General features: G+C 40.0%; 2 protein-coding genes across 2 annotated transcripts in view; both read right to left on the bottom strand.

Annotated features, from left to right (window-relative positions):
* LOC119746446 (long-chain-fatty-acid--CoA ligase ACSBG2-like) overlaps positions 1-13,772 on the bottom strand; it is a 32,250-nt gene extending 18,478 nt beyond the window's left edge. Inside the window, exons 1-4 of the mRNA XM_038223404.1 lie at positions 13,672-13,772; positions 9,605-9,745; positions 8,296-8,441; positions 2,097-2,335 (exon numbers count right to left, since the gene is read on the bottom strand). Coding sequence (XP_038079332.1) covers positions 2,097-2,335; positions 8,296-8,441; positions 9,605-9,726 — 507 coding nt within the window. The 5' untranslated portion in view covers positions 9,727-9,745; positions 13,672-13,772. The remainder of the gene's footprint in view (positions 1-2,096; positions 2,336-8,295; positions 8,442-9,604; positions 9,746-13,671) is intronic.
* A 3,714-nt stretch (positions 13,773-17,486) lies between these two features.
* The window catches only part of LOC119745079 (cartilage oligomeric matrix protein-like), a 30,455-nt gene continuing 20,566 nt past the window's right edge, over positions 17,487-27,375 (bottom strand). Inside the window, exons 16-24 of the mRNA XM_038221300.1 lie at positions 27,270-27,322; positions 26,859-26,944; positions 25,963-26,058; positions 24,789-24,967; positions 23,782-24,027; positions 22,684-22,758; positions 22,459-22,556; positions 21,760-21,899; positions 17,487-20,680 (exon numbers count right to left, since the gene is read on the bottom strand). Of these exons, the coding sequence (XP_038077228.1) occupies positions 20,619-20,680; positions 21,760-21,899; positions 22,459-22,556; positions 22,684-22,758; positions 23,782-24,027; positions 24,789-24,967; positions 25,963-26,058; positions 26,859-26,944; positions 27,270-27,322 (1,035 nt within the window). The 3' untranslated portion in view covers positions 17,487-20,618. The remainder of the gene's footprint in view (positions 20,681-21,759; positions 21,900-22,458; positions 22,557-22,683; positions 22,759-23,781; positions 24,028-24,788; positions 24,968-25,962; positions 26,059-26,858; positions 26,945-27,269; positions 27,323-27,375) is intronic.

Below are 27,375 nucleotides of genomic sequence, written 5' to 3'. Positions count from 1 at the left end.
CATTATTTTACGGTATGTAATGCTAGAATTGCCCACTTATTAAACCCATGCAATTAGTCCCTGTACCGCCCAGAAACGCCCTGCTTGTTACACCTGTGATTGCAAACTTATACAAGATCTTGTGCTTATGGGTTCAGAAATATTTCAATCCTTTTTCATGTGTCAATGTGGTACATGTGTATCACCTTCAGCAAATGTAACACTGATATGGACATTGTACAGGTAAGGCAAAAAAAAAAATAGTCGGTCTCTGGTCAGACCGTAGTTCCGGAATTGATGCGGCGACGCGTTTTTTTTTTTTTTGGTGGCTTTTTTTTTTTTCAAGCTTGTATTGTACAGACAAGGTGGGTACTATTTTGCTTTTTTGTGTCCTCATTATACATTGGTGTCCTCCATAATTTGCCTTGATGCCCCTTATCATTTGCCTTGGTGCATTTTCCCCATTCCTTGGTGCTCCTTGGTATAAAAATTTGAGGTGTGGCAATAGAGGGCGCTGTTGTAGCTTCCGTGTTAATTTGAGGGAAAAAAAAAGGTTGACGCGCATGATTAAAATCGACACGCGCGCTGACCAGAGACCCGAGTATTATTTTTTTTGGCCTAAACATGCTTGTAGTTTTAAATAGCAAAACAAAAAAGTCAAACAATAGCTGCTTACATGTACGTGTACACCCTGCCATGCCTACCCAGTAGTTGTAGTGTATTGTGCAGCATCGTACAGAGCCCCGTAATCTCAGGTCGCGACCAGATTACTTCCAATACCTTTCATGCTATTCAGAATGTGATCTAATAGGCACTCAAAGGCCACAGATAACAATCAGTAATTCACTGATAATAAGAGGTTGTGATTAGGTGACCTTCTGCTATCAGGCAATGTACATACATGTACCAGCTAAATGTACCCTGCTAGTGCTATGGACCATCGCAGCTATGGCTATTCCCCGTTTCAAATCCTAACACTGCATATCATAAACATACCGGTATTCTACTGCAGTTTTTTTCTTGCACCATCTTCTGGTATGATCCCAGTTTGTCACAAATAATTCTCATTCACGGATATATACATGTACCGATTGCAAGCTATGAAACTAAAATCGGTCAATTTTTCTATTTGAAACAAAGTCGATGATGGTTCCGTCCTAACCATCAAGAGGAAACCATGGTCATTCCTCTTTTCTTGAAAATGACAGCAAAGTGCGCAATGATTTCACAGGATGCTTGATCCTAACCAACAATTTTCTCTTCGGATATTTCTTAATATTTTGGCAATTTTGTTTCTGAATATTTGCAAATGTTGTTCTTTACCTTTAAGAAATTACATGCAGGGAGATTTTAAAGCCAGAGTCCATCATTTGCAGCTATCCAAAAGAAGCACCGTAGGAAAATTAAAATTAGTTGTTCGTTTTGTTATTCGGCGCAGCGCGCGCAAGCATTGGAACGACGCACAGGTGCGCGCGGTTGCTATAATTCGTTGGATCAGTGTGCAACATCGCGTAAAGCTGCAATTCAAAACAATTCGAAACATGATTAAGCAACTTTTGATTTGAAATTGAGATCCTAGAATGCTGTCTAGGAATATGAAGCTGAAGCTGAGCTGAAACTTCATCAAGTAAGTTGTTCAGTATCCTTCATTAGATTTTGAACACTTTTGTTGCTTCAAACGAACAAAATGCACTAATTACAAATGATGGACTATAGCTTTAAGATAGACAGGTATATCCAAAAGTTCGTCCCATTGAAGATTGTACCTACGTTTCATATAATTTTTGATACTTTTTTTAAACTCATACAGGATCCCTCCAAAATCATCCACTCTCCTGGTACTTTCAAGGGACATCAGACACATGTACATTGTCAAGTAATAGTGGCTGATCTTTACCTTCCTGAATCCTACAAAATCGTCCACTGTGAAGGAATCCAATGGCACTCTCTGTACAGGTCTACCATGTTTCAAGGGGCATCAAACCCATGTAAAGTGATAATGCCAGAGCTCTACCTTCCTAAATCCTACAAATTCCTACAAAACCTCCTCATAGATTGTGTAGGATCTCGGCAGGTCAGAACACATGCATTTGCTAAAATGAGTGATTATTGCCTACCTTAAGAAACGACTTGGCAACACTTCGTACATCCCTGTAGTACTCAGAGTAGGACCACTTCACCCATTCCCCGTTTCGTTTGATCGCCAGCGCAGTGCAATTTGGATAGTTCTTGACAGCCCTCATCAACGCGACATGAATGGTCTCCACGGGTATGTCTTTGTTCTTGTCACTGACGCGTGTTTTGATGGCGCCATCGGCTTTACACGTCCACACATTGTCGGCCGGTGCCAGCTCACCTGCCAAAAAAACAAGGAAAAGTTAACTGACTGACTGTCACTTGTGATTCAAATTAGGTTTCGGGAGGTAACACACCGAGTATACAAAACCTAATTTGATTTACATCACCCCGACTCAAAATTCCATCTTATGAATAGTTAATGCGGTACCCGCTGCTATGTACATCAGATTCTAACCAGCTAACCGATCCCGTTAGCTCGGTGGTCGAGTGGTAAGACGTTTGCACTAGAAAGCAGGAGGTCGTGGGTTTGAGTCCCACCCGATGATTTTTTCCCAACTTTCACTCGGGAGGTAACACTCTGAGTATACAGTGTTTATACGTCGGTGAAGGGCAAAACCTACATGTAATTTGATTTACATCACCCCGACGCAAAATTCCACCTTATGAATAGTTAATGCGGTACCCGCTGCTATGTACATCAGATTCAAACCAGCTAATTGTTAGCTTGTTAGCTCGGTGGTCGAGTGGTAAGACGTCTGCACTAGAAAGCAGGAGGTCGTGGGTTCGAGTCCCACCCGAGTGATTTTTTCCCAACTTTCACTCGAGAGGTAACACTCTGAGTGTTTATGCATCGGTGAAGGGCAAAACCTAATTTGATTTACATCACCCCGACGCAAAATTCCATCTTATGAATTGTCACTTGTGAATTAGACTTGCAGTACTTAGCCTCAACTTGGCTTATAATTTGAGTTTACCGGTCCCTATCTCAATGAATCAACTGCAGGACTGTCACTTGTGTGAAATACATGCGGACTTGTTTAAGCGTCGACCTTGGACAACGAATAATTATTATTCATAAACACCTAAGACAGTTTACCCGTTCCTATTGGTTGAGAGCCCGTCACGTGGCCGGTCTCAAATGGATGATAAAGACATGGCTAGCTGGTCTTAAAAACTTTTCCAGTGTCACATGAAATTTGGACTCCTATGAAATCCGGTGCCTTTTAACGTTTCATTGGTTGAATTTCACATTCCTCACGTACATGTAGGCATGCGCAATCACCCGCCCAGCTGCGTTTTGCACGACATCGCGCAATACGTGCGACGTGCACGTCAATGTCCTTATAACTTAAGGTAAGGAATTGTAGAGGGAAATTCCATATTGTAGTCAGAGGGGTGTTTGATACAATATGAAGTAAAATTGTTGAACAAAATGGATATAGCAATGTCTAGTTTTGACTTATTTTGATTTTTGGACGGAAAAGATTTTTTTTTTTGACTGAAAACGTATGCATGGGAATAAATATGTGTTCGGTCGGTACTAACACTCTGTTTAAGACCGGTTGGAGTCAGGATGGGTGCATCACCCTCGGCTTTGCATCTGGTAATTATCACCCATCCAGACCCAAATCGGTCTTAAACAGAGTGTTATAATACCTCCCGAACACACATTTATTTCCTTAATATTGGATGGCTTTGGGGGGGGGGGGGTACAAGAATGTATTGCACATGCTATGCATATTGCACAAGTCAAAGATAAGTCCATTATAGCGAGTGCAATATATTTTTGAATTCCCCCAAAAAATATAGCCATGTGTCCTTGTTAAAGTACAGCGTAAAATACAAATGCCCAGTCATTATTAGTAGCAGATGTACATGTATCAAAACAGGAAAGGGACCAAAATTGCGCAGGGCATGTACCACTGGTGAGTCAAAAAGATCGTGATCTGGATTAGGCCCCCCCAAAAAAAGTCTCCGGTTTCTGGTATGCGCACGCGACGCCGTAGCCATGCACGTCGGCGATATGAAAAAGTGTTTTTTTCAATGAAAGATGATGTCTCAAAACCGCCAAACTCACTGGTTTGACTGGAATCCTGCTGCTGCACAATTTTAACGTGTTTTTAGATGGGGTTATGATCGAGAATAAGCTTTATGTGGCCTCTCTGGACTCCCATATACCGGTATTTGCACTAAGTTAGTCGGGCACCATTTGCAGTCATCAGCCGACATTTGAGGCCAAAAAAATCAGGTTAAAAACAAGCCGCGTCGCCGCACCACTTTTGGGGCAAGCTCCATACCAGAAACCAGAGACATTTTTGGGGGGCCTTAATGATTTTCCCCCGAAATTGAATTAAATTTGACGCACCAACAAAGCATATACATTGTAAACCAGCATGGTCTATCACTCGTTTGAAACTGAAATTGATCCATGGATGCTATGAGAATTTATGCATATTTTACTAAAAGAATCTACATCCATGTCCGTGGAATGCCATTTGAAGCCATCGACATGATTGAGCTGAGTGAGAACCAGAGATTATACACACAGGCATTCAGATATAAATGAGATTTCGATAACATTTGTCAAAACTGAAACATTGTTTTTACAGTCAGATTTTGTTACTGAATTATAAAGAAATTTATTCTGAAATAACAATGGTGATTTCTGTTTGTTTTCTGTGCAAATATCCCTTCACTTGTGAAGGCAGGAAAACGCCCTTGTTACATTGTATTTGAATGGTAAAATGATCATTTGTGGACTAATGAATTTTGTGATCTTTTCATTAAAATAAACACAACTTAGGAACATACTGGTACCGATACATAAATACATTTATGTACATGTACCGGTAGAAAGCAAATTACAATAATGTACAATTTCATACATGTACATGTACCAGTCAATAACGAGTACTTTATCCCTGTGTTATTTTTATTAAGTGGAGCGAGCCACATGTTTTTAAAAATAGTTTTTCTCAATTCTACATGTACTGGTACGTCACTTCCTTTTTGACACACCCTGTACTGGTACATGCACATGTGCATGCATGTTTGTGCATTTACATGTACACCCACACATGTGTAATGAAGCTGGTAATTACAAATGTATATACATTGTATTAACAAGTATTTACAATGTACCAATACATACTTGCACACTGTACCGTACTTACCCGTATACGAAGTCTGGCTAAATTCATCCGGCGCCACTGCTCCACCGTTACGATCATTTCGTTTTCCCTTCCGACCGTGTTTTTTGGTCATGATGCCAGTGTTTAAAACATGCAAATATAACTGATCTTTTCCAGAACCAAACTTTCCTGAAACTGTATTCAAAGCACTGATTGTTGTTCAGGTTGAACTTTTGGACAATGATATCAAACACTTACAAATGTTATCTCAGACTTTTTGGGGCAACAAATTGCAACAAACTGTTCAAGTCAAACTTTAAACACACTTCATGTATTTCTCCCAGTAGTAGCCTGGTAATTACAACTTTGTTCGCTTCACCTAAGTCATCCAATGGTCAGTGTGGCTGTAATGAAAACTATAGGTACACAACTGGGCTGCATATATAGCCCACGCTATAGGTGCAGCGAACCAACGCCCGCCCCAAATACAACAATAGGCCACAATTCAGTCAATAAAAGCACAGAGAAACTTCAGAAAGGGGAGCATCCTGAATACATGTACATGGGTGAGAGCTCAGGCCATTATGAACTTTGACAATTGGCTTCCAGGTGTCCCAAGGCCACCCAACTATGTACATTGCATGGGAAAACAAACCGTGACCTGGTCATGGGAAATGAGGCACATATGGCAACTCCAACTCAATCATTTGGTGCAGGTTTTGCTGGATCTGAATGGGTAGCCTAAGCCATTGACTGGCTCCCCTGATTGACTGACTGACTTGATTGACTAACTCACTGACTGACTGATGGAGTATATAAATATAAGGGCCAAATAACTGTCAAGCCTTATCATACATGTACAGAAGAGAACATTCAGGGGCCCCCCCCCCCTGAAAATTGATGTCAATAAGAGGAAGTTAAGAAAATTTAGGATGGCATGAAAGAGACATGTGTGATATTACTATACCTCATACATATTCATGATCGAGAGCCGAACTCTCACTGGTCAATTCAACATCACGTGCCAGATGTTATTCTTGCTGTTTACCAAACGCGCGCGCGAGGATTCACGCACATTGTAAATACGCATGCGTAGTAGACTGTCGCATGGGTTACCCGTGCGACAGTCTACTACGCATGCGCTTTACAGAGCAATCGAGGAACTGTTGCACGGGTGCAGTACGCATGCGCGAACATCGCCTAGGAGGGAGTGATGCATGGTTGCGCGGTTCGCGTAAATGTTAATTTCCAGAGCTCAATGATGCTGTACTGGAGAAAATGTATAGACCGTGTAAAGATGTCTCCTGTACTAAAGAAAGTTGTACACATTGCAACAACTGTATTTACAACTGTAGTAACTGTATTATATTGCAAACGAACCGAACTAGTAATTGAAGTTGAGCAACAATATTCTTTTGGTGAGCTGTACAAGTTTTCCCGAATTTTGTTTTAGGTGCATATATATATAGAAAAAAAATCAGCAACTGAATATGTGAGGTATAGTAAAACAAATATAACATGGTTTATTTCGGGTGGACAGTCGATATTAGCTCCCCTCGGTATTGGAAGTTGACAAACTAGTTCCTGAGGCGAACTTCCAATACCTCGGGGAGCCAATATCGACTGTCCACCCTCAAACCATGTTTTATTTGTATACTACCTTGTAAATCTGACTAATTGTCTTGACCAGATGCAGGGTTCGACCTTTACTTTTTTTTCACTGACCAGCCGGGGTACTGAATGTCTTAATTAGCCCGCTGGTATTTTAACTAGCCCACATGTTATACTTTTATATAGCGTCTCATACACAACGATGTGCATACATGTAAAACGTGTATCCTTAGGCAATCATCTTAGTGTTTTTAATAAACAGATCCAATCATTTAAGCCTTAACAGTGAATAACATTAGAAACAAATTAATACAGGTTGCTTTCTGAAGGTTGCTTTCTGCTGGAGATTGCCTTGCCTCAACTACGTTGACACTGTATGCAATGATGTGAGCCAGCACGTTGATGACAGCACCACGGCCATGGCGGACAAGAGAGTCTGGAAGAGTTTGGTTGCATCCACCTCGGCTGCGGTTGCCCAACGATGATGATGCTTTCTGATTTATTTCTTCCTAGTTTTCCATCTTTGCCGTAGCCCAATTTTTGACTTGCCGGCAGGGCTACTTAAGGAATAGTTTGACTAACCCGCTGCTGTTTTGACTAGCATTTGGCTAGCGGGCTAATTGCTAAATTTGAACCCCGAGATGTGAATTGTTTCTCTTCATCAGGTCACACACCATCATATTTGCTTGGGTAGAACCTGTGCATACATTCTCCTAATCTTGTGTATTACCAAATTAATGCATGAAGTGTACCGAAATGATTTGTCATTCCTATAGGTACAGAGAGCATGACTATATTTTCTGAGCCAATGCAGTGGTACATGCAGGCCAGAGTTTAACCACAACTCCATTGTCTGAATGGTCAATATTGACAGTCAAGGCTCTATCACCTCCTAAGAGGTCACTTTGTCAAACGAAATAATCAATTACACAAATTACAATGCATGTTGAAAAATGTGTACACATTGAACATAAAGTTAGTGTCAACAATGCAGTACAAGTACCATGCACTCAATTGTCACACAGAAACGGCTACTTCAAACACAATTACTATCTCTTCCATCAGAGGTATGTACAGTACATGAACTTGTGCGTTTGTTTATCATGTTTATGGTGTAAATTGAAGACATACACGTGCAACATCATCAACGAATCAAGAACGGGAACCAAATTGAGGACTCTTTGGTTGGAAAACGTGTACAAAACCAACGAGAGCTGTTGAAAAAAGTTAGTATAAAAAAGGAAAAGGGAAGTGGAACAGTTGAGAATTCTGGATTTACACCAAAAACAAACGTACAAGTACCCAGTTTACTCCTTGGTGGGGAGAAGCAAGAGATAAAGTGTCTTGCCCAAGGACACACTCCACAACCCCACGGACTGGAATCGAACCCACAACCTGCAGAACTACCTACAGATTTTGCATCCAAAGTTCTTGGCCACAGCACTCCACAAATAAGAACAGTGTACATGTAACTTTGTACACTACCGGTATGTACCTTCTTTGTAGATTGTTTTTGGCAGAAGTGGTTGGACGTCTTCCACATCAGCTACGTCGTTAGTTGCTGCTTCGTCACCCTGCTCTGTTTCAGATGCTTCCGCTGCTTCCTCCCCAACGGTAGACACATCACCATTGGCTAGAACACTTCAAAAATAGAATTTGAAGTGATTTACTAAAAGATTACAAACCTTAAATTAAATATTGAAGTTGCCCTTCCCTGATGCACAGTAAATTTATAAGCACTGCTGCCCCTTGCCACCCAAGGATTGCAAGAAAAGTTCCGTCAATTGTTTTTAATGTAAAGACATGAATGCTGGTAGTCCCCTTATCATGTTTTGAATAATTTCTAGGGTTTACATGTGTATGCCTAGATGTTTGTACTGCAAATGCATATCAAGCTAGCCTTAGATAGATCGACCTTGCGATGACATAGAACAGTCAGCGGCTCAGTGACCTTTCAGGATCAAGCTGGATCAATTTTTCGCGACCTGAGTGTAACTGTGGTGATACAAAGACGATCGGCATCAGTCGGTGCTAAAAAAAATAAAGTTGCAAGAGTAAACAAACTTCTACTTCTGTGCTGCAACAGAACATGTTCCTGACAGGCGGGAATCAATCGCAGTCGATCTGTGTAAAATTACATTGTGCGCGCATCCAGATCATCTAATTTAATTGTGACACGTCGTCATGTCGTGGGTGACGTGAGCATGGTTGCAATTACTCTGTGTCGAGATGCTGCATGATTCACGATAATCACACAATTTCTCAGTTTTGTGGACCAAGCTTGACTTTTGTGCTGGATGCCAATGGTTCAATCGCGGCGAAAGCAAATCGCAGGTCAACCTCAGGCCTGCCTTAACCCCTTAGCTCCTGCACTACATTGTATTACATTGTATTTATTCCCTGATAAATCTATACAAACCATACAGTACTCTGGCAATTTGGAGCGGTACAGGGAGCGACAGGTTCAGAATGATTGTCTTCAAGCAAACTTGTATCCTCCATTCTGATTGGACAATCCATGGCAACAACAGTGTGATACAAACATGTACTGTATCGCACGGTCCATATTGCACCATGTGTATTGTGCTATTCCAAGATGCGAGCGACATTCCAGCTGCATGTTGAACCGCTAAAAGGTTCCCATAAAGCGTGCTAGTCCCAATTTTACTGTGCGTCAAGTTTGCTTGAAGATAAATTAATTATCGGGCTCATGCTTATGAAAATGTAGTGTGTCTGTGTCCCACACACCACGAGGCCAAATATGTGGGATAACTACATGTATACATCTGGATAACACGTCTCACCTGTTGTCTGGGGAGAGTACCTCGCCATCATCAGGCAATGCTACATCTCCAGACACCACAGATGAATTCACCGTGTCGTTGGGATCATACGGCAACTCCCCGCTAACCTCAGTGCTTGCCATGCTGAATGGGACTCGCCTTCTGAAATAAATGACACAGTACAATATAAATCACTGACAAACATGAACAGTGGTCCCGATAAAAAAACAACAGATTATTATCCTTGATGCAAACATGATAAAAGTTAGGAAGGGGCAAGATATCGTGTTTACGGTTAGGCTTGACTAGCAAATTTACAAACATACTTGTTCCATGGTGGGACAGGCATCCCAATGCACAGCAAGGGTCTTTATTACATGTATGTGAGCAGATTCGGCAATTAATTATGCAACTAGACTGCCTCTTGATCTCCGCATTCTGACCATTCAGAATATCTATACATACATGTATGTCTATCTAGCCTTCTATATCAGGTCTTCGATAACCTGTTTTCATGGACTTCCAATAAGACCTTGACACGACATCTATTAGGCCTATGCTTTACGTTGTGATCAAGTTAACAACAACATTATTGTTAGCAACATTTAAGCCTATGTTATGCGATGCGCGAATGTCCAGTGGCTTCGAATGATCATCACATAATATTTTAAATAACACGCGTAATGCAACTGCCGTCTTGTGCATTTACTTCACGCCCACGATGAGCGTTCTCGTATTTGCGCAGCATTTTGCGAACAGTTTTGAAAGCCAATGTCAGGGTTTTATTAGGTCTCTATGCCCATTGTTGTATTGTAAAAACATGGCATCAAAATTGACCAATAACAGCTTAGAGTCAACCCTGGGTGAACCCAGTGATTTTTCAACCCTGTGTTCAACTTGTTTCACACTTGATTTTTGCAAATTTAAACCGAGCTTATTTCACGCGGTATACTACTGTTTTGAACACTGGGGAGAGTTTCAACCCAGGTTGGAAATCTCAACCCTGGTCTGGAGCAGGGTTGAGTTCAGACAGGGCTCTGGAGTGCTCTGAAACGTGCAAAACTAAATCAGGCCCACTTTTCTCACGGTTTAGCCAGCAAATTTCTCCCAAAATTCCAGTATTTCACCAACCAAGTTTGCAGACTCAATTCAATTTTTAAAGGAGACTTTTCTTCAATATTTTGCACATGAGAGGGAAGTAAAGTGATTTCATAATGGGGCTAAATACTAGACTGGTACATGTCCAACCATGGTCCAACTATTTAAAAAGACTGACCTCTTCATTCAGTGTCAATAGTCTGGTGGCTTGACTATGGACAAATGTGTGGTACATTGAGACTAGTTCCCGCTTCATGCCACATGTTTCTTAAATTCTTTTGGCATGGCTGATTGATGCAGTACTGAAGCTGTGTTGGACTGGTTGTTTTAGGTGCCAGTCTATTCTCTTGTTTTGCATGTTTTCAATACCTTAAGTTTTGGGACTCTCATACACAGTATTGAGAGTCCCAAATTTTCGGACTAGGTTGACGCAGGAGTGGCGCAGGGTTAAAAATGTTCAAGTGTGAAACGTCGCAAGTTTTCAACCCTGCATCAACCCTGTGTCAACCCCGAAATTTGTTTAGTGTGAAAAGGCCTACAGTGGATAGCAGTGTCGGTGAGCACACCACTAACGTTAGAGTCTAAGTCCCAGCCTTGCCGTTATTTTAGAAATTTTATTTTTGGTGTCCCAAAATAAACTTTCACGGTAATATGCGCCATGTTGTTCACGGGGCAAAAAGAACACACGTTGCTAAACTGGACGTAGACGCAGGCGCGCATTTTGGATTGGCGGCATGATGACTTGGAAACACCAAAGTTTTCCATTGACAATGCATATGCACCATAGCGCAGCCGCAGCGTTACAACTGCCCCGGCCCCGTCGGCAAGATGGCGCAGGTCTGATTCCCATCTTGTGAATACAAAGTCACGATGACAAAGGCAAAGCATGATTGCCATTAGCCCCATAAATGTGGCCTATTTACTGGACTGCCTCCGTAAACATAGGCCACACATCCACATGTACAAAAATCGTGTCGACGGAGCCAAATTTTGATTTTCACATTTAGGCTTAGTTTGTAGGTTTTTTTTGCTTTAGAAGCATACTCACCCTCTTTACAGGCTAATCAGAAAGTGCTGCCTTTTTCAGATGTCTAATTTTTGTGAAATTTCATGTTGAAATTTTGATACGCAAACGTGTAAAAATGAATCTGGAAATTTCACGAAAAATATACATCTGAAGAAGGCAGCACTTTCTGATTAGCCTATAAAGAGGGTGAGTATGCTTCTAAAGCAAAAAAACCCTACAAACTAAGCCTAAATGTGAAAATCAAAATTTGGCTCCGTCGACACGATTTTTGTACATGTGGATGTGTGGCCTATGTTTACGGAGGCAGTCCAGTAAATAGGCCACATTTATGGGGCTAGATTGCCATGAAAGAAGTGATAAACCAGACAAACATGGCGAGCATTTGTCACGTTAAAATTCTAATGAGTCCCAAAAACACTCACACTGTGCTGTTCAGTGTCGGTCACATCATGGAGCTATAAACACACATACACTGCCAAAATTGCAAAACTAAACATGAACTTAGAACTGAGAGTGAGAGAGACTGTACTGGGAAACATTTCCTAATTGAGTTAGAATATATTTCCTGGTTCAGGAATCCCCATAATGATATCGCATCCACATGATACACGTGTGATTGTGATGCACATCACAAGGGTCACGGCCACGGCGGGGATAATTGTATTCGTCAAATCTGTTTAGGCCTACTGTGTTCAGGTCTATGCAGTTTCGACTAGTCCGACTGCGTCTGGCCGTACAGTACTATCGCAAGCTCTGTAGTACGGCCAGACGCTGAATGCTTCCAAAAAGACTGTATTTTTTTGGCCGCTGATGTAGCGATTTTGCTACATCTTTCGATCGCGATTATCTTTTCATCCAGGACACAAATTTCCAAAGTTAAGGTTCGTAGTCGTAGAGCAACTCATACCTTTTCGAAAAAACGTTCTTTGGTCTCAATATTTTCATCCATCTGGCCACAAGACGAATTTCAGTCATCAGATTCCACAAATATCGTCCCCCATGCGATCCCCCATGCGATTTCAAAATGGCGGCCGCGCTGTAATGTATGCATTATGCAGGCGCGCCCGCGCAAATCATGAATATGCATAAACAGTCTGTGACGTATGACCTCGTGTTTTTGGACGTGCGTGCTGCATGCAGGGCCGTACGTCCAAAAACACGAGGTCATACGTCACAGACTTTTAATGCATATTCATGAGTTTGCGCGGCCGCGCCTGCATATTGCATACATTACAGCGCGGCCGCCATTTTGAAATCGCATGGGGGATCGCATGGGGACGATATTTGTGGAATCTGATGACTGAAATTCGTCATGTGGCCAGATGGATGAAAATATTGAGACCAAAGAACGTTTTTTTCGAAAAGGTATGAGTTGCTCTACGACTACGAACCTTAACTTTGGAAATTTGTGTCCTGGATGAAAAGATAATCGCGATCGAAAGATGTAGCAAAATCGCTACATCAGCGGCCAAAAAAATTCAGTCTTTTTGGAAGCATTCAGCGTCTGGCCGTACTACAGAGCTTGCGATAGTACTGTACGGCCAGACGCAGTCGGGCTAAGTTTCGACATGTTGTTACTAAATGTTAGAATAGAATTTGTAATTTCTATCTTCACAAATTCACTCCAAACTTCTCCACATCGCGGCACCGCAGTTTGTCTGCACGACTCATTTATTGGCTCATTTATTCAAATACGCATTTCGCAATATGGTTTGTGTGGGGAGGTTTTCAAAAGCGGCGCATTTCTCTGTTTTCTGGGGGAGTGTTGGGGGTGTGGACAACACGCGATGTCGATTGAACAGGAGCATGTGACATGTGAGTCATGCAATTATGGCCAAGTTGGCATTAATCCAATGTCACTCAGAAAGCACAGAATAATTCTCAACTGCAAGGTCAAAATACAACTGTTATTAATATACATATCGTATACATGTATTGTTGCCGATACAAAAGGTGGACTTACCGGCAGATTGCGACAAAAGTGTCGAGACACGTGTGGTTTACACGAGTCTACGTCGACTAGGCGTACTTTGTTGTTGTCGTTGTGCACGCGCGTAATGGCCATACAGCGCGCGCCTCACTAGTGACGTCTTTCTCTTGAAAGCACGTGACCCAAAAAAAAAATTATGAATCGCGCGCACGCACTTCACCTACGGTTATTTTGACCTTGACCTACGGTTATTTTTACTTGTGGCTAGGATACGATCACGCGACAGCTATCGACTGGTAAACTGCCCCTTGCACTTTCTTATAAGCTCCCCGTCGCCAAAATGATGGAGGGGTTTTAACTTGAAACATATTTGCTAAAAAGTAAAACAATTACCTCGCATTTTAATTAGCTCTGGCAGGACACTACTTGGTGGTCGGTTGGTCGGTCTGGGTGTCCGATGTCTGTCTGTCTGTCCCCGAAAATTGACCAAAATCAGCCCCTTAGCTAGGTTGACCAAAAATAATTGACCAAAAACAACTGACAAATTGACCAAACGCATGGGCGTCCAAGGGCGGATCCAGGGGGGGGGGGGACCAAAGGGGGCCATGCCCCCCCCCCCCCCCCCTGGGGTCAGAAATTGCCTCAGATCGCACCACAGAGCATCTAGAATCCAAAAAAATTTCGGGGCCCTTAAGCGGGCCCCGAACCCCACGCCGTAATTTTTTTTACCCACTTTTGGGGGGACCAACATTTTTGTTGGCCCCCCCCCCAAAAAAATTGTGTTCTGGATCCGCCCTTGTGGGCGTTGCGAGGGGGGGGGCAAGGGGGGCATTTGCCCCCCCCCCCTCTCCGAAAAGCAAAAAAAAAGAGGAAGAAGAAGAAAGAAAAAAAAGAGAAAAAACTTTAGAAAAGAGAAAGAGGCGCGAAGTCATAGTGGTGTAAATTTAATGGGTGGGGGGGGGGGGGCAAAATGTCCCTGCCCCCCTCTAAAACTGATAAATCGAGAATGTGTTGAGAAATACAGGAATTTTTGGGCAAAAAAATATGTTTTGCCCCCCTCTAGATAAACTCCTGGCGACGCCCACGACCAAACGCAGTGCTGTCGTCATACACAGCGCTCTTACTCACGGTTTTCAGAACACCGATTTTGTTTCAATCGATGCGCATGCTTATTGAGTGGTCGGGCACAACCCGACCACTCTTTGGATCTGTTACGATTAATCTTTCTTTCTTTCTTTCTTTCTTTCTTTCTTTCTTTTTTTTTCCGGACAATACTTCTCCGCGGGTTTTCTCTTAAACGGTATATGGTATGAACTTGTAACTTTCAATATATATCGACCCTCATCCGAAGTGGTGCATATTACTATGACGTCATGATTACGTCATCGGGTGTCAAATTACAAGTGATTTTATCTGAAAAAGTGACCAATTACTTTCACCTATAACTCTTGAACTAAACAATCAATGATGTTTGTATTCTGTAATCAGATAGACCATTAATCGCTTAACAGTTTTTGTAGTGTACGTGAACTCGCTTGACCTTTACTTCCGGGTCTACCGGAAGGTCAAAGTTAGGTGAATTCAAAATGAAGACGTTAGCCTGACATCAAAACAAAGCAGCAAAACCTTGTGTGAACTTGTACCATGTTACGAAGATGTTATAAATTTTGTTACGTCATCATGACGTAATCAGGTATCAAATTACAAGCGATTTATGGGCAAACTTTGACAAAATAGTTTGCGTTATATCTTTTGAACTAAATAGAGTATCGTGTTCGTTTTTTCGTGAGGTTGTAGACTATGCCGTGAGAAACATTTCATGTTCCCGAACGCAAAACCGCTTGACCTTTACTTCCGGTGTTACCGGAAGTGCAATAAAAACTGAATATAACTCCAAAGCGGAAGCATTTCACTACAGACATATATATTATGAAAGTGTATAGTGAGGAATGCAAGACGCAAAAAACAGTGTGATGACGTCATCATCCGAAAGGGCGCCCCCTATCGGCACATAAAATATAGTTTCCCTTCTGTAATTGTAAAACTATCTGTCCAAATTTTACCAAATCGCCCCTTGACATTCTCTGATTAATCACAGATAAGGTGACAAGGTTTCAAATTCATGACGTCACCAGACCGGAAGTTACTTTAAGGAGAATTCGAAAATGATCAAAGTTTAAATTTATTTCTATCATTTGATCCCTGTCATATCTTCGAAGTCCAAATAATGATATCCATTACAATGTTCACCTTTGGATCTCTAAAGCTGTGACGTCATCAAACCGGAAGTTAGGTGTTATAAATACGTCGTCAAACCGGAAGTTATGTGATATTAATACAAACAATTATATTTCCCATATTTTCATACGTTATTTAATTTTAAAATGACAAATTATCCTCTCCGAACTTTATCAGTATTCACTAACCATTTTTGACTGATGACGTCATCAAACTAGAAATAACTTTTTGTGCACATAGAATGTTTACTGAAGTTTATCACACCGTTAAAGATACCTTTTTGAAACATTGATTGTACTTAAAGGGATTTAATTTCGTGATCCTTTTTTCTACATATATTCCTAACTTAGCTGGGCAGTGTATAATGAGAAGGCTGTCCGCCCGACCACTCTGCGTTTGTAACTCAACAAACGCAAAACTCTAGTTTATATTATTGTCTGTCCCCGAAAATTGAGCAAAATTATCCCTTTAGTTTCCCATCATAAATAACCTTCATCTTATTATTTGTTTGTATAAAGCAAACAAAACAAATTAAATACTGAACAAAACTGTTTGTAACAATTCGGAGAGATGTTTATGAAAAGGTAGTGAAAAGGAGCCAAAATAATGTGCAGTAACGTATAGTTACGAATCGCAACATTTAACTATAAATCTTAAGTATGGTGTTCCATGAGTGCCATCGGCGTCGCATTGTTGGGCGTCGTATTTTTAAGCGCTGCAAGACGGCCAGATCTATATATTGTGCACTCGCACTTGTTTGTTTTCTTTCTTTCTTTTTTAAATCATCCAAACTGAAGATGGCTTGGTGGTGAACCCGCTCACCTTGACTTTTTGAAGGGGTTCTTGTCGTTCACTAATTAGTGTAATCAATATAAAAACAATCAGGGGGATGACGTGCATTTTTATGGGGAAAAAGGAAGAGAACTATTCCTCCGTGAAAAGTGGGCGGGGTGGGGGTGGGGGTTGCCACAAGGTGGCGCTATTCGTATAAGGGAAACCTAGTGTACTCCATATAACTGCGCTTAATGATTCCGTAAATGTGAGATTTACAGGAAATTGTAGAACAAATTTAAGTTCATTTTGGCTAATAAGGTATCTTCCTTTCTTTATTGTCAATTAATTTTGTGAATGTTTTGAGTACTCTTTACGTTGTATTGCATGAGAATACACTCTAAATTGTTAGATTTGACTGAAACCAGTTAAATTTGACTACGGCTAGTATGTTCAGGATCAACTGGGTGCAACTGAAAATCAGTCATTTTTTTTCCAGTCAGTATTATTGAAACAGGAAAAAATAGTTATGCAAATACCTAGCTACCTACCATTGGAGTTAAATCCAACTATCTTTTTTTTTCCACTCATAGTACTCAATGTTTAAATTTCTATAGTCAATACTAAACTTAGAAAAACATGTCAATATTTTGACTAAGTCGTTTTTAGTGTGATATTCGATCGGCAAATTGAGGGCGTCGCGGAGGGGAAAGCGGCCACAAAATAACCTCAAGATGTTCAAGCAATTTTTGCAACCTCGGAATTTCCGCGATAAACAAGAACAAAAAGAGGGGGTGATGGTGATGGTTAATCTACAATGAATACAGTGAGTCCAAAAATCGGAGAAAACGTTTGACGTATTATTTAATTCATACAGCCGAGTACAAAGTCTAGTACGTTTATGTTTATCATTTGGGAGGGGACAAATAAGAAACTTATATTATCCAATAATAACAGGGCTCATCCCAGATGGTAAAATGGGAGACATAATGACTGGGAATGGGAAACCTCTTATTGCCAAATTGAACTTTAAGATTCAATATATGTGGGAGATACTTCTCTATTAAATCCATGGCTTCATCATCAGCTAAGGGTGTTTAATTTAATGTCCTGGTCAAAAAAGAAGTCAGCTCCATTAGCTTTACTTTCTTCAAATAGTGGAAAATCAATGAGAATTCAATGGGTTGTTTGGGGTGTTTTTTTTTTTGGGGGGGGGGGTTGTTTTGGTTGAAGTGGTTCCATAATTTTGTAGGCCAAAAAACTAACACTTTACACACAAAAATGTTTCTGGGCCCCGGGTACCATGAAGCCAACAAAATCGGACGACGAAGCTGTCATTTGGAAAATGGATGTGTCTCTGGCAAGACAACCTAATATAAATTTGAGGTTAGAATTCATCATTATAATTATGACATCAAATAAGTCACATACATCAAATCAAATATGGAAATCAATTACGATTCAGGTGATTTCTTTCTGTGATTTAACTTGCAAGGTCATAACAGACTGTCGAACTATTGTCCCCGTATTTGCTGCTGCTGTTTAGAGACATCGTAGTCAGCATGTTGTTAACTTCGTTTGCAAACTAAACATGGTTGGAGCTGAACATTACCGGCGAAGTAATTACACTAGAAATTGTATACGCTGAAAATGTTCGGTAACCAGGCAAATATTTTAAAGAAAAAAAACAAGTAAAGGTGTAATACAGGAAATCAAATATATTAACAATTAAAAACCGTTAACCAAGACTTTGCTAATGAACTGAAACGGGTAAATATCGACTTGTAAATGCAGTGTCATTAATTTAATTCATAATATTTTGGGACAATAGGTCTATCTTTTTATAATAAACATGTTGAGGTTGAACAAATCATAAAACTAACCCGGAGGCCGGGTAAAAGGTTTGTGCTGATACTTTTTTTCAAAGTTAATGTTTGTACTGCATTTGCCTGTACAGAAAAAGTGACCTATAAAGGGTAATTCAGCTAACAAAAAGATATATTCTCTTTGGTCAACTAACCTATAACTTCTTTTGGTCAGATCCTATGAATATCTCATAATAAAAAGGCACTCAATTCAGTTTCTGTGTCACTGATTAAGAAAAGAAAGTTTCAGCACACACAGGTATATATTTGTTAAATTAAATATTCTATACACTATGCGTTTTGTACAGCTATCCACTTAAAACTATGCATACACTGCAAAAACTACAGTGTTAAATTTACACCATTGGTATCTATATAGGACCATTTGGTGTAAAATTTTACTGGTGTATATATAGATACCGAATGGTGTTAAATTAACAGTACAGTTTTTTGCAGTGTATCGTTATTTTACAAAAACAAAAATTAACTTATAACCATAATTTTAATCATTTTGTGAAGCGGTTGACTCACTCAATTATATCATTGCACAAACCAGACAGCATCCACAAAAAATCTTCCACCGCCTCACGTACTTGAATTAATTCAGTTACAATAAAATGATCTGGTACTGCAGGCCTATAACATTAAATTTTGTTGACAAAATAAAAACAAAACTATTAGGCCTAAACCTGTTTATCGCAAACTTTTAACATGCCGTATGTTTTGCACAGTGTGTCCAATTTAGAAGTAAAGCCTCAGTAACGAATTGAAAACCTGAACACTCATTTCATTGTTACAAGGTCATCCCACAAAAAAACCTAACAGTCGAATCGGGCATGTTTTCAGAAAAGTGGGGTATTATGTCTCATGTATTGCTGAGTAGAATAATTTGTCTTTCAAATGCTTTTTAGTTGGTTTCAGGATGTTTTGTTCAAAACATACAGCAATCACCATACGGGACTTGAAAAACCACTTGGGCCACTTTTTTTACATAACATCATCCTGGTCTTCCAAAAAAACTTTGTCCAAGTGATAAACAGATAAGCTGCACTACCACTTTTGACCCATGTGTATTTCTCTAACTGCGCTTTCTCACTTTCAAGGAAAGCGACCCAAGACGATTTTCAACCCTTGAGTTCGATGAAGCAGAGCGTTTGTTCCAATGCATCGATTTGAATGAAATTAAATTTGTGTGGTAGATTGGTTATCTGACTTTAAGAGGTAATTGGAAAATATTAAAAAAATCACATGCAATATTAATTGGTTTTCGACTGTTATGTTCTTTGTGGGACAAAGCTGTACATGAAACTGGTTTTAGCTTTGTCTTAGTCATAGTTTTCTTTTCGTGAGACATGGATGTATAACCTCGATTCCATGGCTATTTTTTAACTAAGGTACATACGGTATGGCTATAGGCACTAGCGGAACAAAGTCTTTGTTTGAGATTCGAAATTCGTATGTTAATTTATAGTGGAACTTCTCGCAAAAGCAAAGGTCATGAAGATGTTTAATTCAACCACCAAGAAGACAAGAATAGCAAGTTTCCAAACAAAACGTTCAACAAGGAAACGTTTCAAAATTCCTATTTCGGCAAGTTCACGGAAACTAAGAAAGCTCTTGTCTTTTGTCAATTAACACAATGTATGTGTGTTTATAACTATTCATTTAAGGCTTGACAGTATGACTTGGAATTAGAAACAAACAAACGACCCAACAGAATTTGTTTGGTGTCAAAACACTGCGACGTCAACATTGTAATTTCGAACCCCAAAACAAAGATTTTTAGGATGCTGGTGAAACTAGAACTACTATAGTGCAGCTTGCAAATGTACATATCTTTCATTAAATCGGCAACTGTCTTGAAGACTCGAAATTGATATCTTACATAAATATGGAAAAGAAACAACAAACCGTTAGTGTTCAAAAAAATTAAATAGGCCTCAGCTGTTATGGCAGTTTAAAAAAAAAACGTGGAAAGACTTTCATTGACGGCTACATCCGGGATGCAACGCGCCATGCCATAAAATCCACGTCAAAACGATAATTGGGACGCCATTTTGTTTTCAAAAGTCCTCTCCCTGTATATGCTATATACACATGACTGATTCATCCACTGTTGACCCCTTGTGCGTTGAAGCCTCGCCCTCTAAACTCTGCCGGGATCTCTTCTGCAAAGGGACAATACAAATATGTTAAATATCGAAGAATCATCTTTTTTTTATTTGAGACTTTCGAGTAAAATTTGGGTCAAGTTTGTGGTTACACAGTGTGTTGTTATCAACTCTAAAAAGGGAAGTAAGTGGTGAGTCCGAGAAGAACCATACGTGAAGAAACCGACGTTTCGGCCAATATGCTCTGACCGTCATCAGGAAGAAACAAACTCTAATGATGAGGGTCAGAGTTTACACTGATGGTTTTTTTTTCTATATCTTTGTGTATTTTTATATCCTAGTTTATTTTTAATGTTCGTGTGTTTAATGTTTGTTTTAATGAATGGGTTCGTTTTTTTTACTGTCTTGGGACTGAATGCCTGTGGACAATAGTGATTAGTTCAAGTCGTCATGTTTTGTATTGTGTTTTTCTGTTGCGATGACAAATAAAAAATAATAATAATTACCGAAAATGGGACCATAGGGAGACATTCCCATAGACTTGTGCACAAATTTTTCAAACTTAAATGTGCCCTAACCCAATATTCCCTTGTCCTTTTTCCACGTATTTCGGTATGTTTACTAATTAGACCACGAGCAACAAATATAACCCACTTGCGACTGTAACATTTTGCCTCTAAAGGGAGGCTGTGGAATTAGGGAGACATGAAAATGTCTCCCTAATGACCAGTGTCTCCCAATTGTCGAAGAAATTACGATAACGTGTCTCCCTAATGCTACATTTGTGGGAATAATAGTAATTATTATTATGAATGAGTGGAACAACATGCTCTTTTAAGATATTCTTCATTGGTGTATCATTGGGTGTACTCTGAAAACAAACAAAAAATTGTCACGCTGAAGAAAGTCAACAGAATGTCTTAAGTGACAGGCTTTAATTTGTCATCCCGATAAGTGAAAAGATGACGTCTTGTCACACTCATAAAAGACAGCATGTCTCATCTTTAAATCCTTCCACTTCAAACACCCTGTACATGTTGTCAGCATGACAAGCTCTTGTCTAATATGTATATACAGCAAAATATGATTTTATTCAATACTAAATTGTGTAATTGAGTTTTATTTGCAGTACTTACTGTTGCATTTGTATGACAATCTAGCCCATATGATGCTTTCTTGTGAGAAGCAGAACAGACCAAGTCGCCCCCCACGCAGCGTGGTATCAATCAGATAGCCCGAGTCCGCTACCATTAAGTCGCCTTCATAAAGTTGCACCCTATAAAAAAAAAAAATCAAAAAAATAAAGTAACAAGAGGATTATTTGGTGGAAGTATATAGGGAAGATGTTACCATCCTGCAGGGCAGTCAGACGTGTGATTGTTCTTATTTATTATATTAACGTGGTTGCGAAGGTACAAACAGACTGTATTTAAATTGATACGATTAAACTTACTTTTGTATTCGAACAGCTCATGCCTAAATCAAACCAATGCGCCACTTCAAAGTGGCATAGCGACGCTCCTGATGGCCACACAACCAAACTTTGTATACCAATGAAATGAATGGCAAATATCTGTACAAATAATTTACTTTATGTTGTGCACTATTTCATACCCTCCACTTGTAGTGCGAACTTCTTCTATATTTTTTTGTTTCCAGCATGAAAAGTAAAACGGGCTGCAGATTACCTTTTTTCCAATGCGTTTACATTCCTAAATGCTGCGTTTATCCCAAATTCCCAAAATAAGAAGCGTCGATTCTTCATATTCAGATGTCGTTTGGATCGTGCAGTGGCTTAACGGCAAAACGGTCTGAATAGAAGACTACAATCATACCTTATAAGGCCAATCGCGGGTCTGTGCTGCACAAACCAGCGATACGCCTGGTTGTCTTTCCAGCCGTCTTTCAGGGGATCCTGCCACAGGAGTTTTACCTGCATAATAATTATAGGGTTATTATAATCATTCTAGGCATGAATAGAAAATGAGACGACCATAGGTTAACAAATCCACGAGTCAAGACAAACATATTAGGTATTTTACATCCATCTCCTAACGTACCTGGTTGGTCGTGTTCCCTGTATGCCACAGTGCATTTCGCATCATCTCGCCAGGACCGGTCTCAGACTTGACCACCTGTAAATAATAAGATATTGTAAAATGTTAGAAACTAAGTTTATTTAGTTTTAGTCAAATCCAAATAAGGGTCCTCAACAACTAGTATGTATTAACTTTAAAATAAATTAAGTTTTCTCTAATTTTCCTGCATGATTGTAATGTTTTCTTTGTAAATATGAGAATTGAAATCATCTCTCCCCATACGAAATTAAAGCATTTTGTGGAAATTTGTTTTTTTTGGCATGGCGTCCTACGTATATGAATGCTCTTATTTTCAAATAGTAATGTCATTTCACCTAAAATACATCAGTATATCACAATTCAAATGTCCCACGGTTTTCATAGTCAAGTTGGCGCAGTGGTTGCTTTCCTCGCCTTCCACCGCTGGGAACCAGGTTCGATTCCTGCCCTGGCCACATGTGGATTAGGTTTTCAGTCCCTGCTTGATTCCATGGGCTTTACCATATCTTTCTGGGTTTTTCCTCCCACCTCTGAAACCTCTTCTCATTATCTTCTCTCTACATGTTTCTCAGACGTTCGAGCTATAGGCCTACAGTGCTTAGGGCACTTTTGAGGAATCCTTGTTTCATTACCCAAAAGAAATATAAAAAAAAAACCAACATATTGTGTAGGATATTGACGAGGAAATTTGAAAATACATGACCCCAAAACAATTTTTAATTAACAGTGAGAGTTTGTGGAATCACCATGCGCAGAATCTCTTTTGAGAAGATGTGTGAGTCTGAAAATAACCGGTTGGTTGTAAAACTCGACATTCCGATCGGATGTTCTGATCGTCTTTAGGATGCTCTGATCGTATTCAGGGTGTTCTGATCGTGTTTAGGATTTTCTGATCGTCTTCAGGATGCTCTGATCGTCTTCCGGATGCTCTGATCGTCTTCAGTGGACGAAGACGATTCTCAAAAGAGATTCTGCACATGGTGTTACCGCAACCTCTCACTAGGTTATACACTACCGCCAGGCCATGCAGAGTTTCAAATCTTATCACGACTTATCTACTGAAATAGGCATATAGCAAACCTTGAGTTGAAAGCCGGGTTCGGCTACGGCTCTGAAGGGCGTGGCCTCCCAGTACGTCTGCAGGCCTTGCTTCCACATCAGCGTGTAGAAGCTGGCCGAGTCCTGGTAGCCAAAGACGAAGCCAGCGTAATCGTCGTCGGTGTTCGTGTTGACGAAAAAGGTTCCTTCGAAGTCCACTCCGTCGAAGGCTTGGTACGAGACCGCCAGGCCCGGGTCACTGTTAATGGTCTGCATGATTTGTTTACCCTGAAAAAACAAAACAATGGCGTTTACATTGGGAGTCTGTTTAGCAAACCACGACTTTGTAAAGGATTCGGCTCCATAGGCTACAGATTGGCCAGAGGACTCGGAATTGAATGAGTCCCGTGCCAACTCTAACTCAATCTGAGGTTCTGAAAATATGTTTCAAGTTTCCACGATTATTTTCCTGAAAACTGATGCCTGTACAATAGGCCCTACATATTGGCAAAGTTAGGCTTATACCGATTGTTCATATAATATTTGGCTTAAAATAATGATTTAAAAGACCACTGTGGCTTAACTCCGTGTTAGCCGCTGCTAAGCACACTTTATGCCAACAGAGGCTCCGTCTATTTCATGGAGACCATAAGCATAAGCACAGCAAAAAGCACGCATACTTCAGAGGAAAAAAGTGCTTAACTTAAACTTGGTGATATAACAATATAAATCTCTCGCTATTCGACCGTTAGCCCATCCACGCCAAGAAATAGTTCTTAAGGTCAGCAAATGTTTCTGCTATGCTAAGCACAATTTTTCTGCTGACTGTTAAGCAGCACCTTGAAATTGGGCCCTGGTAACAGCTATCCCTTAACTGCGTCGAAATGATAAATATTTTACTTAATTTCAAACTTTCGACTCGTTCCTAATCGTCGTTCATAACTGTTCCTAATCTTCGAAATATAAATTTGCTTCGGCGCGCAGCTCTAGAACTCAAACCTGGAAGGGATGCCTGAAACGGGGTAAGGCCTTTAATATAGACTTCTCACCTCATCAAACACAACCCACTTGGGATCGACTTGCGAGTCGCCTTCGGGATCGAGCACGATGGTTTGGAAGGACCTGAAGTCCGTACGCTGAATGGCGGCGTCCTCTGGACACGAGTCCTCGTTATCAGGCACGCCATCAATGTCAAAGTCGTCGTCGCACTCGTCCCCAAAACCGTCCCCTGAAATGTCACATGTTTTATTGAATTTCAATTTTTCCAATATTGGTTTCGCCTTCTTATTGCAATACTGACACATACAAGTATATGACAGGATACAAAATGGTGGAAAAAAAACTTAAGAATACATTGTATTATAGGAATTGATTTAAATATACGATACCACTAAAGTGCAATAATAGGCCAAATAAGCGTGTAAGACAATATTTACTTTTACCAAAAAAGATGAGCAAATTGGGTTGGTATACTGAGGTAGTTTCATATAATCCTGTTTTTTAAGAAACAGCTATACCGGACCAGTGAAAATGTCATTGAGGCTAAAACCCTCCCTCTTTTGCTGGCAAATTCAGCTTTGCCATCAACTGACTGTTTTAACACAGGTACGAATTCCCTTGTTCACTGAAAAATTGCCTGGGTTAATTTTACCAAAGAAAGGGTGAAAACTGGAATTACCCAAACTTGGGTTGTTCTTTAACCAATTGTTTGGTTTAGAATTTCTGCTCAATTCAACCAAAACTTGTCGTCATTCAAGACCAAATTTAATTTGGTCTGGTATGACTACAACTTTTGGTTGAATTTAACATAAATTATAACCCAAACAATTGGTTATAGAACAACCCAAGTTTAGGTAGTTCCAGTTTTCACCCTCTCTTTGGTAAAATTAACCCGGCAGGCCATTTTTCAGTGTTGATTTGATATAGCCATGCGTTGACTGGAGGTGATTGATAGCCCAGCTGTACCTACAAGTCACCTCATTTGTCTGTTGGTGGAACTTGACTGGTCACAGTGTCTACGAGTGTGATCTGACTGTTTTATTTTATTTATCCTTTATAGTCTATATATAAATGTGTGGCAGAGCAAGTGGAAGAAATGTTTGACTGCCTGTGACTGATCAGACAATTATAGTGTCTTTTTGCTTGTAACAGGTTTTTCATAATTCGCTAAAAATGATGAATATGAATATTTTGTATTGGATGCAATTTGGTCTGGTCACCCACCATTAGAATCTGCTTGATCCGGGTTGAACACCAGACGACAATTATCTGTGTCATCGGGAACACGGTCGTTGTCATCGTCGTCATCACACTCATCCCCTTTGGGAGAAAAAAAAACCACAAAGATGAGGAACTGATATCATGTTTCCGGTTTTTTAGTTCCCTATCACAATGTGTCACCAAAAACAGTGCATGTATTCTAAAGGTATACCGTTGGTTCTTGCCAGTACAGGCATCAGAAACGTCTCGTGTGAATTTGTTGGGGAATAGCTTGTTGAAGCTGGAAGCTTGTTGGGGAATATAGGTCGTCAACACACACTCATTTAGTTGAGGACTGTACAAGGTGAGTCGAGAAAAAGAAACCCAAATGTAGGGACCACTGTTTTGGTGAAGTTCCGCATGAAGCACTTTCAAAATCTAGGATATGAAAGCCCAATTCGTAAGCTCTGTTTTAGTACAGGAATCATTCAAATCACTCATATGTACTTGGAAAGTTACGGAATTTTAAACACATCCACCGTTGTAAAGGTCTGTTCCACGGATCACAAAAAGGTAAGTGTTCTTTCAGCAAAACGAAAGCAAATCACATAGGGATGTGTGTGAATTGTTTTCGTTTTGCTGAAAGAACGCACACTTTTTTTGTGATCCGTGGACAGAACTTTAAAACGGTGGTTGTTTTTAATAAAACTCTGTAACTTAAAAAGTACATGAGTGATTTGAATGATTCTTGTACTAAAAGAAAGCTTATGAGTTGGGCTTTCATATCCTAGATGTTAAGAGTGCTACATGCAGGACTTCACTAACACAATAGACCGGACATTTGGTTTCGGTTTTTTTTCTTATTCACCCTGTACAGGATACAGGGTTATTGTAAGAAATGCAGTCAATGGGATATTTACCGAGTCCATCTTGATCCGAGTCGAGTTGCGGGTTGTTGGCCACGTATGGGCAATTATCCTCGTTATCCTGAATTCCATCGTTATCACTGTGAACAAATTATTCTCAAGTTTCAAATGTCGGCACAAATAGTTCCGTTGTAAGATTTGGTGATCATAATGACCTCCTGATACATGTACATTGTATGAGCGTAAATAAGCCAGTGACATCTTCAGACAAAATTATACTTTTTGTTTACTCTTACTCTTTCAGCTTGCTTTTTAAAACAAACTAATGTCTGAATCCATTTGTTTTTCCCCAACAATATCTAAACATGGCTCTTTTCTTCGGGACTCCAAGCTATTTTATAGCACATTATGGGAAAGCCTTGATTGCGTTACCAGAATGAATTAAAATAGCAAATAAATTCTTACGTGTCGATGTTCGTGTCGCACTCATCTCCCAGTAAATCATCGTCCTTATCACTCTGAGGTAAAAACAAAACTACAAATTGAATTTGGTTTAAATTCGGAAATGCCA

The sequence above is a fragment of the Patiria miniata genome, unplaced genomic scaffold, assembly GCF_015706575.1.
Source record: "Patiria miniata isolate m_02_andy unplaced genomic scaffold, ASM1570657v1 HiC_scaffold_7, whole genome shotgun sequence".
NCBI classification, from domain to species: domain Eukaryota; kingdom Metazoa; phylum Echinodermata; class Asteroidea; order Valvatida; family Asterinidae; genus Patiria; species Patiria miniata.
This window is presented reverse-complemented; position numbering and strand designations above follow the sequence as displayed.